General features: G+C 47.9%; 1 protein-coding gene across 6 annotated transcripts; it reads left to right on the top strand.

The window, feature by feature from the left end:
• Positions 1-4706: 4706 nt before the first annotated feature.
• Positions 4707-12554, top strand: HFE (homeostatic iron regulator). 6 transcript variants are annotated; one of them, XR_014022011.1, is made up of 6 exons: positions 4707-5336; positions 7858-8121; positions 8292-8567; positions 9265-9497; positions 9664-9777; positions 11320-12554. XR_014022011.1 is itself a non-coding variant. In XM_081294521.1 (6 exons), exons 1-6 carry the CDS (start codon positions 5177-5179, stop codon positions 10357-10359), a joined length of 1356 nt encoding a protein of 451 aa, XP_081150647.1. In that variant the 5' UTR covers positions 4710-5176; the 3' UTR covers positions 10360-12490. The 6 variants fall into 6 exon arrangements, 3 of the variants coding, with proteins under 3 accessions (XP_081150647.1, XP_081150648.1, XP_081150649.1); XR_014022013.1 differs by lacking the exon at positions 11320-12554 and adding an exon at positions 10094-10210; XR_014022012.1 differs by having other exon boundaries at positions 4708-5336; positions 10590-12502.
• The last annotated feature ends 974 nt before the right edge of the window (positions 12555-13528 follow it).

Raw genomic sequence — 13528 nt, 5'->3', positions numbered from 1 at the left:
AGATGGGGTTTATTGTCTACTACCGAGTCAGCGGCTGCAGTCCTTGGTTCCAGTCTCCCATTGTGGAGTAAGCACTCAGCCCTGGCCACTTACTTGTTCAGGAATAGGGTATTGAAGGTCTTTAATTCTCCAGGAACAACATCTACAAAAAGGAAGGAAAGAAAAAGAGAGAAGAGAGAAGAAGAGGGGGAAAGTATTTTACATACTCCTCCTGTTCCTATCTCTCACTTTTCATCCACTCTTGCAGGAAACCTTCTTAATGAGCCAAATGGGTATTTTTGGTTAAAAGTGTTATTCTCAAAAAGTATATTCTACACATGCATTTTTCATTCACTAACTTAATGTTCTGTGGACTCTTCTAAGTGACTGGGTGGATATTGACTCTACTGCTTACCACTCCATGCAGTGCAATTGATCCATTTTACCTCTCCATTCTCCATGAAGGATGCCAGTCTTCCCACTTCTTGTCATAGCAGGTGGGGAGAGGGTAGCAAATGCAGAGGGTATACCTCCTTTGTTATTATTTGTCCTGTTATGATTTAGATATGAAGTGTCCCCCAAAAAACTCATTTGCTGGAAACATGACCCATAACATAGCAATGGTCAGAGATGAAAAGATTGGAATAAGAGGGCTGTAACTGCATGAGTGGATTAATCCATTTGATGACTTGAATCTTTGAATGGACTACTAGGTGGTAACTGTAGGCAGGTTGGTCATGGTAGGAGGAAGTAGGTCACTCAGGGCATGTGATTGGGGATTGATTATATCTTGAGGAGCAGGGCCCTCCTCATGCTCCCTCTCTGCTTCCCTGCTCCCATGAGCTGACAGCTTTCCTCCACCCCACCCTTCTACCATGATGTTCTGCCTCACTTCATGCCCAGAACAATGTACTGAACCTCTGAAATCATCAGCTCCCCAAAACCTGTTTCTCCTCTAAGTTGTTTTTATCATGTATTTTGATCACAGCAATAAAAAGCTGACTAACAAGTCACTGGTTACTTCGTGATCCCTGGTAATTATTTCTCACAGAATTTCAACACATAATTGAAGAACCTATTTTTCCCCCATAGGATACATGGTATATGATCATTACTATTGTTTATAGCATAACTTTACACACACCTATTAATTTACTTGAAGTAGGAATTTAAATATGCTGTTTAAACAAGTGTTGAACATGAGCTGTATCCCCCCCCCCATAGGGTAGGAAAAAAGATTAGGCCAAAGATGCCCCAAGGGCTTAACACCAACATAATACACAAATATTTACACTAATTAGACAGATAGCTGTTACAGTATTACCAGGGAAACAAGTCATTAACTGAGACAGCCAGAATGCAGATCCCTTAGCAATAAGTGTTGGCGAGGGTGTGGGGAAAAAGGCACACTCATACACTGCTGATGGGATTGAAAATTGGTGCAGCCACTCCAGAAAGCAGCATGGAGATTCCTCAGAAAACTTGGAATGGAACTACCATTTGACTCAATTATTCCTCTCCTTGGCATAAACCCAAAGAACTGGAGCATACTATAGTAACGCAGCCACATCATTGTTGATAGTAGCTCAATTCACAATAGCTGAACTATGGCACCAGCTTAGGTGCCCTTCAGCAGATAAAAGGATAAAGAAAACGTGATACATATACACAGTGGCATATTACTCAGTCATAGAGAAGAATGAAATTATGGTATTTACCAGTAAATGGATGGAACTGGAGACCATAATGCTAAGTAAAATAAGCTAACCCCAAAAAACTGAAGGCCGAATGTTCTCTCTGATGTGTGGGTGCTGACTCACAATAAGCAGGGATTGGGGGGATAGCATTTCACTGAATTAGACAAAGGGGAATAGAAGGAAGGGAGAGGAGGTGGGAAAAGGAAAGTAGAATGAATCAAACATCACTTTTCTATGTTCATATATGAATGTACAACCAATGTAACTCCACACCATGGACCATAAGAATAGGAAGTTATACTCCATGAGAAGTTATGATATCTCAAAATGCATTCTACTGTCATGTGTAACTAAAAAGAACAAATAAAAAAGTTTAAAAAAAAATTCAGACCCTTTAGGAAAGTATTGCTGTAGGATATAATGAGAGTTGCTGAGTTGAGCCATGGTGCAAGAGTCCTTTGTGAAAAACAACATCTGCAAAGGCCATCTGATGATTCAGGAAACTGGTGTGCTTTTGTGCAGTTTGAGGGATGGAAGGAACACTGTAACATGCTGACATTTCCTTTGTAAGTTGTTTAAAGGAGTTCCACTGGTGAGTTCCGAGAGTTGACACTGAGAGCGGCCAGGGAAAGCAGCACTGTATGAAAGGCTCAAAATTTCTATGAAAAGAAAGGGAGTGTCTAGTGTGATGGTGAATCTGGATTGTCAACTTGATAGACAGCGATGCCTAAGATTAAGAGGCTTCTGGGTTTGTCAATGAGGGTGTTTCCAGAGATGATTGGCAAGGTTGGGGAGGAACCTGCCCTGAATGTGGGCAGCACAGTCCCACAGGCTGGAGGTCTGAATGGGACAAATGGTGGAAGAAGGACATCAAGGCAGAGGCAAGCCCAATTCTTGAACTGGTGCTTCAGTTGCTGTTGTGATCACCTGATGACTTTGGACTCCAGCTCCTTCACTTTTCCAAAGTGGACTCTGACCAGTGATTTTCCAGGCCTTCAGCCTTGGGCTGGGCCTGCCTTATTGGTCCCTCTGGTTTTGAGGCTCCAGATTCTTGGACTGAGCAGCTCCTGGTTCTTCCAGCTGTCCAGCCTGCAGAAGGCTATTGTGGGACTGTCCAGTCTCTGCTCATGTGAGCCACTCTAATAAAGCCTCCTCTATAATCATATATATGTATATATATGGATATATATAAAGATATATTACACACACACACACACACACACACATACAGCTGGGGACTTCTGATTAGACGGGATCTTATTTCTCTGCATCTTTTGGCACTAGTAAGCATTCCATGGCTTCCAGAGCATGACTGATAGCTCCTTTTTTGTTTATATGTTAACTTTTGAATTCCCTTCCTGAAAGTTCAATGTTGGCATTGGCCAGTGTTTTAGTTCTATTTTTCCATTGTCAGAGAAGAAGAGGAAGAAGAAGAGGGAGAGGGAGAGAGAGATCAAGAGGGAGGAGGATAAGGAGGAAGAGAAAGGAGAAGAAGAAGAGAGAGGAGAAGGAGAAAGGGGGAGGGAGAAATGCATTTGTTTCTTATAGTCTTGAAATATACACAAAACATAGACAGTGACAAGCAGATCCTAAGATTCATGTGGAATTCACCAGACCCTAAATAGCTAAAACAATCTTGAAAAAGAACAAATTTAGAAAGATCACACTTTTGGATTTCAACTTAGTTTAAAGGTACAATAATCTGGACAGTGTAGTCCTGACATAAACATAGGCATATAGATCACAGGAATAAAATTGATGTTCCAGAAGTAAATCCTCACATTTACAGTCAGTTGATCTTGTTCTTTTTTTTTTTTTTTTTTTTTTTGGAACTGGGGATTGAACCTAGGGGTACTTTACCACTGAGCCACATCCCCAGCCCTTTTTACAATTTTTATTTTAAGAGAGGTCTTAGTTGCTGAGACTGGCTTTGAATTTGTAATCCTCTTGACTCAGCCTCCCCAGTGACTGGGATTACAGTAAAGTCCACTGGTTTTTGACAAGGATGCCAAAATTATTAGATGAAGAAAAAACCATCTTCTCAACAAGGGTGGCAGGACAATAGATAGACTCCCCCTACTCTCCCCACCCCCAAGAAGAATGCAGTTGTACTCCCACCCACTCTATCTGTCAATCAGAGGTAGAGAACCAGGAAAGCCAGGTGTGCTGGAGTCCCATCTGAAGCCTGAGAAGCCGGTAGGGAGTCCGCTGGTAGAAGTCTTTGCAATGGTTTGGAGGAGGTTTGTGCCCACCAAGACTCATGGCTTCAACATTTAGCGCAGCAATACCAGGAGGTGAGCCTTGTGAGATTATTAGATAACAGGGTCTCCACTCTCATGAATGGACTCATGTTTGCCTACAGACGCTGGTTTAGGTTTCTTTCACAGCTGATGAATGGAAAAATAAAATGTGGCATGTGGTAAGTGTGGTACGCTTACCATAAAATATGAAAACATTATCTTAAATGGAAGCAGTCATACAGGGGCACATACACACTCAGGGGCACATTCACACAGGGGCACATACACACAACAGAAACAAAAACTGTATGTTGTATGATTCTCTGTGTGTGAAATGTTCTGTACAAAAAGAAAATACATTAGTGATTGTCCAGGGCTGTTGGTGAGGGAGGGAGAAAGGAGGGACTTGGAAGATTATGACTATAGAATAGTTTCTTTTGGAGGAGGTGGAAAATGTTCTAAAATTGATTGTGGTGATGGTTGTACACTAAAACCCACTGACTTACATCTTAAATAGATGAATTTGTGGTATATGAATTCTATCTCAATTAAGCTGTCACAAAAAATAGGAAAAACAACCGCAGTGTACATATAATTTTCTGAATCCTGTTTTATTTATGTGCCTACAATTTAGAGACTATGATTTCCAATTTTAATTTTCTTCAATTGCAAAATTTTCAGCATGCTTAGAAATATTTTAAGCATAATTCTTCAACTTTAGCGGGAAGGTTGAGGGAAGCTTTAAAAATCCTAGCTCGCACATATCAATTAAATCGGAGTATCTGGAGGTGGGAGCAGGGTGTAAATATGTTTAATGATTTTCCAAGTAGCTCCCATCAATGTGTTAGAACATTTGTAACACACTCCTCAGATAATTTGTAAATTTGGTAAAGGTATTTCAGTGGAATGTAATTTGCTAATCAAAAAACAAAATGAAGTTTTCGCTGTAAAAACATAGATTGGTTATAAATCAGATAACAAGATTAAATTAAACTAAATTTGAGATAAAAGTTTTGAAAATTCATCATCAAAGTTTTGAATTACTTAACATTTAAATATTGAGCATTTAGATGGGAACATGGTGATATAAACTTCCTGGTCGGCAACACCTGCTCAAGATGTGAGGATTCACCCAGTGGGCACAAGCAGGTGCCCTTGCCTGCAAGGGGAAAAGCCCAGGCCCTGGAACCAAGCGTCCTTTTCCCTGTGACCTGGAAGGGGTCTCTCCAGGAAGCTCCTCGGGCACCACAGGCCTTGGCGATGGCCCGGTGTGACTTCTGGAGTCATTGCTTCCCTGCCCGCGCAGAGGCGGAGTCCCAGGCGCGGCCAGGGGACATGGGCCCGCCAGCGCGGCGCGCGCTGCCGCTCCTGCTGCTGCTGCTGCTGGTGCGCACCGTGGTCCCGCAGGGGCGACCGCCGCGTGAGTGCGGGGCTGCGGCCGCAGCGCGGGAGGGAGGGGCGGCCCGACGGGCTTTCCTCGGCTCGAGGGGGTTTGCTGGCCGCGAGAACTTAGCCCGGTCCGCCACCCGGTCCGGCCCGCGCAGTCTCCTGCCCACACCCCGGGAGGGAGCGCCCGCCCCCGAGGTGCAGGCGGGGTCCCTGGACCCAGCGCGCGTCCCCCTTCCCCGGCCCCGCGTCCCTGCTCTGGGTGGCGTTTGGAACCTCTCGCTCGCTTCCTCCCCGACGGGACGCTTCGGATTGAAGCTCGTAGTTCCCCGCTTGGGCCGCCCGCGGCCTGGGGCCCGCGGCTCGCCTCGGTTCTGTCGTCCCTAACGCTGGCTGTCCCCGTTCGTGCGTCATCGCCTCGGGACCTTGGCCAGGGCGCTGCTCGGCGTTTCCGCGCCCCGGCGCGGCGCAGATTGGCAGCCACCCGCGGAGGGACCCCGGGGCGCGGGCGGGACTCCACTCTCCGCCGTCGCTGTGAGCGGGTGGCGGCCCCGCCCCGGGAGCCCCCTGAGCGTCCTGTCTCGGGTCCTCCCGGGTCCCTGGCGCTGGTCCTCCTGTTGGAAATACCAGGTACTTTAAGGAGTTAAGGATTGAGCCCAACCCGGTGGAAGAGCATCGCCTTCAGCTAAGCTCTGATAGTGTATAATAACGGAGCTTTTCCAAAGGACGCCAAAGCAAAGAATGACATTTCAGCAGTGGACTCAGTTTTAAGCCACATCAGATCTGTGATTTTGACTGCCATTGTGCCTTGGGGAATAAGAAGTATTAATCCGTTCCGTAGACAGCTGGCCTCAGGTTAAATGACTCTTTTCTGGTTTCAAAGAATGTAAGCAATTTCGTTTTCTGATGTTAAATTCGGTACTAAGAGTGGCCCCACTCTTAGCTCCTGTTGACTATCTAGTTACCTAACTGGGCACTCAGTGCAGGACAGTTACCTACCTTAGCACATAGTGGGAGGTACTGTGTGTATTGTGTCCAGATTTCACAGACACAGGAGTGAGGCATGGGCCCTTACAGGTGACTTCGTTCAAAGTCACACCAGGCTTTGGTGGCAAAGCCATGTCTCCACTTCATCCCTTTGATTCTTTACCATTATTGTAGGATGACTCACAGATTCCGACGTTGAACAGAAATATTCGTTGTTCAGAAGCATAGAAAGAATCTCAATGGTGTGTTGTACTGTTCTAGGCCCAAGGGGAGAGCAACACAAAGTTGTCTTTTGTTTTTGTTTTCCCTGGGTCCCTGGGGATGGAACCAGGACCTTGCATTTGCTAGGCAAACGCTGTGCTGCTGAGCTACATCCCCAGCCCCAGAGCCCAGTCTTTGCCCTCTGATATTTTTCATAATAGACAAATGAGCAGAAAAATACACAACATGGGGTAGCCGCTGGGTTCTGTGAAGATGTGAAGCAGGGAGGTCAGGGCCAGCCTCTCTGTCGCTCTGACATTTGAACAGAGATCTGAAAAAAGTAAGGTGGACACTGGGACTGATTGGGAACAGAGTTTCCCAGGAAACCAGGGAACTGAGTGGGCCTGGCAAGCTGGTCGGAGCAGGCTTTCTCAACACACTCAGCTTTGGTGTTGGAGGGAACTGTCCTGGGCACGGTAGGACACTAGCAGCACTGCTGTTTTCTATTCAGTGTATGCTACTAGGAGCAGCACCCTCCTCCCCATGGTGACCACTAAATATATCCAGATATTGCCAATGTTCCCAAAAGACAAAATCTCCTCACTGAGAACCACTGGGCTGAAGGAAGAAAAAGGCGGACAGGACTACCTAAGTCAAGGTCATGCAGCACCCCCAGACTGGAGTGTGGACTCCAGCAGATGACATGGAGGCAGGTTTTTAAGGGAGACCAGCCAGGAAGCCATACCTCCTGGAGGCCAGAAATGATGGAGTGCTGAGGGGGGGTGGGGGGACGTTGATATTCTGAGTGTATTTTGAAGGAAGTCATTGAAGGACCTATGCATGGCATGAAAGAGCCAATTCAAAAGTGACTCTTTTTAATTATGTGACTCTATGTTAATTTAATTGGACGAGAAATGCAGTGATTGGTGAGGCTGTTCATGAGATGGCGAAGGCAGTTTGTGGGGGAAATCAAGAGCCTGGTTTTGGACGTGAATTTGAGATTCGAATCAAGCAGCTATGCTGGAAAAAAAGCTCCACTGGGAGCAACTTCTTGGGGACTTGGTTCTAGAGAGCTGTGAGCAACCATCCTAAGCTCAACCACCAGGGCTGGAGATGCCTTCGGGCTTCCCCAGGGTCCTGGCTCCTGGAGAAGTGGCCCAGGTGTGGGAGTGGGGTGGGGGCAGCGTGGTGGGCAGCCTTGTGCAGCACAGGGAGCAGCAACAAGAGAGGGCAGCCAGGGCTTCAAGCCCAGGGAATGCGGCTGTGTCTCTCTCCTCAGGGTCAGCACCAGAAGCCGCTGGTGGTAGATGATGCTCTGCCTCCCTTTTCCCCCTGCCCCCTGCTGATGGCCTTGGCTCTGTCTGCAGGGTCCCACTCTCTGCGCTACCTCTTCATGGGCGCTTCAGAGCTGGACCTTGGGCTGCCCTTGTTTGAGGCTTTGGGCTATGTGGATGACCAGTTGTTTGTGTCCTACAATCATGAGAGTCGCAGAGCCGAAGCCAGAGCCCCTTGGGTCCAGGGCAGGACCTCAAGCCAACTGTGGCTGCAGCTGAGTCAGAGCCTGAAAGGCTGGGACCACATGTTCACGGTGGACTTCTGGACCATCATGGACAACCACAACCACAGCAAGGGTACGTGGAGGGGCCAGAGTACTTTACCACCTCAGGGGTGCATCTGATGGAAGGAGCTAGAAGGCAAGGGAGAGGAAGGGAGTTTTCTTCCTGAGCCGACTGGGCCCTTGGGGATGTCGGGGCAGGAACCTACTCCTTTGGTGTTGGTAACAAGGCTGGGGTTTTGCCAGAGTCTCACACCCTGCAGGTGATGCTTGGCTGCGAGGTGCAAGCAGACAACAGCACCAGGGGGTTCTGGAGGTACGGATACGATGGGCAGGACCACCTGGAGTTCTGCCCAGACACACTGGATTGGAGGGCAGCAGAGCCCCAGGCCTGGCCCACCAAGCTGGAGTGGGAAGTGCACCAGATTCGGGCCAAGCAGAACAAGGTCTACCTTCAGAGGGACTGCCCCCAGCAGCTGCGGCAGCTCCTGGAGCTGGGGAGAGGCATTCTGGACCAGCAAGGTATGCACCCACGTGCCCCATGCTCTGGAGATAGCAGGAGGGGGACACAAGGCAGGGGATCCCTCCTGAGATTTTGAAGTGGTTGAAGTTGTGCATCTCTCTCAATGTTCTGGAAAGGATCTTCCCAATCCTAGGGTCTTCACCTTATAATTGAGATAGACCACGCGACCTCCAGTCAATGGTTTCAGTTGGTTTTTTATGCACATGACTTAAGAGGAAGTGTCTGAGGTACCATGAATTCCTGGGCAGGAAAATACCAAGTGGGGTGATGTATCGGGGCAGCAGAGTCTCTTGGAGATTAAAGTTACTTTTATAAAACATGGCAGTAACTGCTGCAGCCTGCCTGCCTTACAAGGCCCTTTCTTACGAGAATGAATGCAGGGTCGATCCAGAAGAATGGATAATCTGTATTCAGTCATTTTTGATCCAGGTAAAGGGAGACTTCACCTGTCAGAACAGTAACAGTTATACATATTTTCATAGTAGGCGGGGGTCAGGCTTATATAAATGTAACTAATCTCCAAGTGTCACTGCCTCAGACGTAGATCATGGAAACCATCTTAGAACAAAGATGTCCCTGCTGCAGTTTGTTCTCTCTGAAGGGTGCGTTCCTCCAACCTTTGGAGGGAAGTGAAACCCTAATCTTGCTGGCAGGATGAAAGTCCCCCTGTCCTCACTCTTCCTCTTTCTTGTCAAGTGCCTCCATGGGTGAAGGTGACGCGTCATGTGACCTCTGCAGTGACCACTCTGCGGTGTCGGGCTCTGAACTTCTACCCCCAGAACATCAGCATGAGGTGGTTGAAGGACAGCCAGCCACTGGATGCCAAGAAGGTTGAGCCTCAGGACGTGCTGCCCAGTGGGGACGGCACCTACCAGGGCTGGGTGGCCTTGGCTGTGCCCCCTGGGGAGGAGCAGAGGCACACCTGCCAGGTGGGGCACCCAGGCCTGGACCAGCCCCTCATGGCCACCTGGGGTAGGTGCCCTCTGGGCTGAGGACATCTGCTGTGCGGGCAGGGGTGGTCCGGGTGGCGTTGAGGGCGGGGCCTGCTGGGGTCAGGGTGGTAGTCGTGGGCTTGAACTTGCTCTACTGTTTCAGCGCCCTCGTCGCCCAGCACCCTGGTGATTGGGGTCGTCAGTGGCACCATGGTTTGCATCCTCGTCGTCTTTACTGGAGTTTTACTCCGAACTCTAAGGAAGAAGCACGCCTCCAGTGAGTAGGAGAGGAGGAGGTACTGGGCCTCCTCCCAGGGTGTCCTAGTCCTGAAGGAAGCAGGCAGGGGAGTCCCGTCCTTGGGCAGCAGGAAGGGAACTGATGAAGTTCTGGACTCAGCAGACTCCCTTTGAGCAGGTGCTGTTTCACAAGTTTAAGTAACAGCAGGGGCTTTGAGGCTAAGGAAGCCACTACCCAAGTCCTGTAGGGGATGAAATCCATGGTAAGTGAGTACCATTGAGGAGACCCCTGAGGCCCAGCAGGTGTGACACGAATGCTTCAGGGTGTCCAAGGAAGGATGGGTCCTGTCCACTAGGGTCAAGAATGGCTCTGAACCTTGACGAAGGGGGATCTTCAGATGAGGCTGAGGATCACAGGGTCCACACCGCTGAGCGACCACTCAAGGAGGACCAAGTGGGCAGGAGAGCCGTGGTCACTGTGCCTTGCCCCTGGCTTTGCATTCCTGAATGTCACCAGTTTGACCCTCTGGACTTCTGTTGTGGGGGGAAAAGACGGGAAGACAGTCATCAGCTCATGCAGAGTCCTGGGCCCTGCAGAGTCATGAGCACTGGGCATCAGTGAGGGGACACAGCAGGGAGGACCTTGCTTTCCTTGTGGTGAATGATTTGGTGGGAAGAGGGAGGAGACCAGGTAGAAAGCCAACACACAGTTCCAGACCAGCCATGATGGTGCCTGAAATCCAGAGCCCTGGTACAAGTGGTCAGGGATGAACGGGGAAGGGAGGGACAGGAAGAGGCACAGCGCGGCCTGGTCTGTGTTGCCTGCCCCTGGGCCTCTTGTCTTCACAGGAGGCATCGCCAGGGACTATGTCTTAGCCGATTGCCAGTGAGGCGCAGCCTGCTGACCTCCTGCAGGGAGGAAGGAAACACAGCCCGACTCAGACAGGCGCACTTGTGGACTCCTCAGTGTTTGGGGACAGAATTGGGCCTTCCACACAGAAGGTGCTGCAGAACTCTGCTCCAGTCTCCCCTGCTCACTTCCCTGGAAGTTCCCTCCACCTGGGGTGGGTTCCTGCGTGACAGCAACCCAGGCTGTGACCTGTCCCCCAGAGCTGGTTCTCAGATCTCAGGCTGACTGTGGAGACTTCCCTCATCTCCTCTCTCGCCTCGGACCCCACACACCTATGTCATCTCATCTCCTATATGCGGAAGAGGGCTCCTTACATTTTAGGGACTCATGGTTCCTTTTAACATCTGAGAAAAGCCATGGCAGGGGAGAAGATTAAGGAGGGCCACCTTTTCCTCATTTGCACAAAGATGTCCTATAGGTTTTCAGAGTTAAATGGCACCTGCGTTTGTGATGCCTGTTTGGTATGCTGGACCCAAAGTACCTTGTCTTGTTGTTCTGACAAAGGAAATCATGATGAGGATGATCATAGTAATGATAATGAGGCTGACCCTTGTTTTCCAAAAGTGCCTGGTGTCAGTCTGTTCTGAGCCTCTACTCACAAGCATTACTGCGTGCAGTTCTTATACTAATCCTACAAGGTAGGTACTGTTATTCTCCCACCCTGCCTTTTAGAGGAAGAAAGTGAACTACAGAGCATCTTGCCTTGCCGCTTGCCAGGGACAGAGATGGCTTTCAGACTCAGTCATCTGGCTGCTTGATCCTTCACTACATGTGGGAAGGACCCCGAGTGTGGTCCCACTCCTCTGCTGTTCTTTCTGACTCTCTTTAACCCCCATAGGAGGACTGTGATTGGTGTGTTCAGTTGGTGGCTGTACTGGACTTGATTGCGTCCACCTTCAGCCATTGCCTCTGGAGCCAGAATCCTGATGTCACTTCCCTCTTCAAACTAGAGCAGTATTTCTCATTGTTAGCTGAGAAAATGGAAGCTGTCAGGCAGCCTGGAGGACACCCAGGCATCCTCCAGGGGCTGCTGGTTCTCATCCCCAGTTATGCACATCCTAAAAAATCAGTCTAACCCAGTCACTTGCAGATTTCTGGGAAAGTGAGTCACCCAAGCGTGTTGGAGAGTCATGTTTGCATGTGTCCATAGATCTCCATCCAGGTGCCATGGGTCTACTTTCTGTTGCCTCATACTTTTGGCTGCAATGTATACATTTGGCTACGTGTGCTGTGGCACTGTGGGAAGGCAGGTGCCTCAAGAAACCAAGCACAGCTCAAAAGTTTGTTGGTAGGCATTGAATTTGAGCAGAGAATCTCAACTTAAAAAAAAAAAAAAAAACTTCATGTTTTTCTTCTGTTTATGAGAGTTATATAGAATAAAGTAAAATTGAGCTCACTGTGGAAAAGTTGAAAATAAAATTAAAGCTACCGTTCCACGGGCCAGTGATAAACTCTATCGACGACTCATGTATACTGCTGCATTACAGTATATGAATTAAACACACACACACACACACACACACACACACATGTGCTCACAATTGTGGTGTTTACGGCATGATTTTACAATATTGTTCATCATGCATATAATTAACTGTTCACGTAGAAGACATTCACGTTGCTTTTAATGTTTTTTATATTTTTTTCCATGGAATACTTTCATTAAACTGTGGTTGCTGAATTGATTGTTTTTATTCACTGTCGAGACATTACCATCTAATCATAAGACATTGGTTATTTTATCTTCAAACCAAGCATATTTTTAAATAACTAATACTAAACTCCAAACAGAATGCCCAAGGGCATCTCTTATCCTACTTCCTGAATGGATGTTACAATTAATTCTGCAATGGCTTGTGTTGTATTTGTTGTGTCTCACTCAGACTAAAATTTCAAGAAACACCCTAATCTTCACAAGAATATGTGGATTAATCAGAGACTGGCCTGTTAATTTTTTTCTACCATAGAAATGATAAAGCGCTATTTTCTTTCAGTTTAATTTTTCTGGCCTTTGTTCATCAACTTTTAAGGCCAGCTACATTTGAAAAAATTGAAGGCCTATGTCTTTTTTTTTAACTTTTTTTTTAGATATGACAGTAGAATGTATTTTGATTATTATACATATATGTCCTGTAGTCATTTAGGAGCAAAGGATCCTTGTGTCGGGGAGGGGAAGAATAGAAGACCCCCATTTTAGATTCTGCACCTTTCGCCTTTGGCAAAAATTCAGCGGGTGAGTTAGGGGGGTGGCGCCACCTGGTGGCCGTGATAACGGGGTCACCGTGTCACGTGTCTGGGGTGCTAGCGGGTGGGTGAAGGTGAAGGGTCCAAAGAGGGCCTTTGCAAGGAACACTGGCAGAGAAAAGCGTCTAAAATTAGAGGAAAAAAAACAACAGAGTCCCGCTGTTGCAGCGGCTGGAATCCCAGGTCACTGTGAGCTGCATCAGTCGGTGACAGGCCAGGAGAACAGCCACCGGGTCATCCGAGCCAAGTGCAGTGGCTGAGGGGGCCTGCTGGGCCTCAGTTTTGGTGCTGAGTGTGCTTTATGTATCGTGAAACTGGCACACTTAAAAGCAACCTCTTTCAGTAACTTGCCAAACTTTCTTATAAAGTTGTTTTTCACCCCCTGTTTCGGTTCTAACCACACTCTGACTGAATACTGGCTGTCCCAGCGATTGGCATGGCTTTAAGCATTAGCGATGCTCACATGTGGGCATGTATTGTAGACTTAGGGTCAACCCTTAGACTCAGGGTCATAATTTGTTCTTCTCCCCTTTGCATCAGGAATTACTCCAACAATGTAATAACATGTAGAATATAAACATAATATGAAAACACTTTGCAGGACAATTTTATTACGAAGCTCGGCTGCTTCCACAAG

The sequence above is a fragment of the Spermophilus citellus genome, assembly GCF_964194105.1.
Source record: "Spermophilus citellus genome assembly, chromosome: 5".
Classification (NCBI taxonomy): domain Eukaryota; kingdom Metazoa; phylum Chordata; class Mammalia; order Rodentia; family Sciuridae; genus Spermophilus; species Spermophilus citellus.
This window is presented reverse-complemented; position numbering and strand designations above follow the sequence as displayed.

Coding starts and splice junctions, on each gene's coding strand:
- HFE (XM_081294521.1), top strand. CDS start 5,177: ATGGCCCGGTGTGACTTCTGGAGTCATTGCTTCCCTGCCCGCGCAGAG. Junction 8,568..9,264: donor AGGCATTCTGGACCAGCAAG/GTATGCACCCAC, acceptor TTTCTTGTCAAG/TGCCTCCATGGGTGAAGGTG. Junction 9,541..9,663: donor GCCCCTCATGGCCACCTGGG/GTAGGTGCCCTC, acceptor CTACTGTTTCAG/CGCCCTCGTCGCCCAGCACC.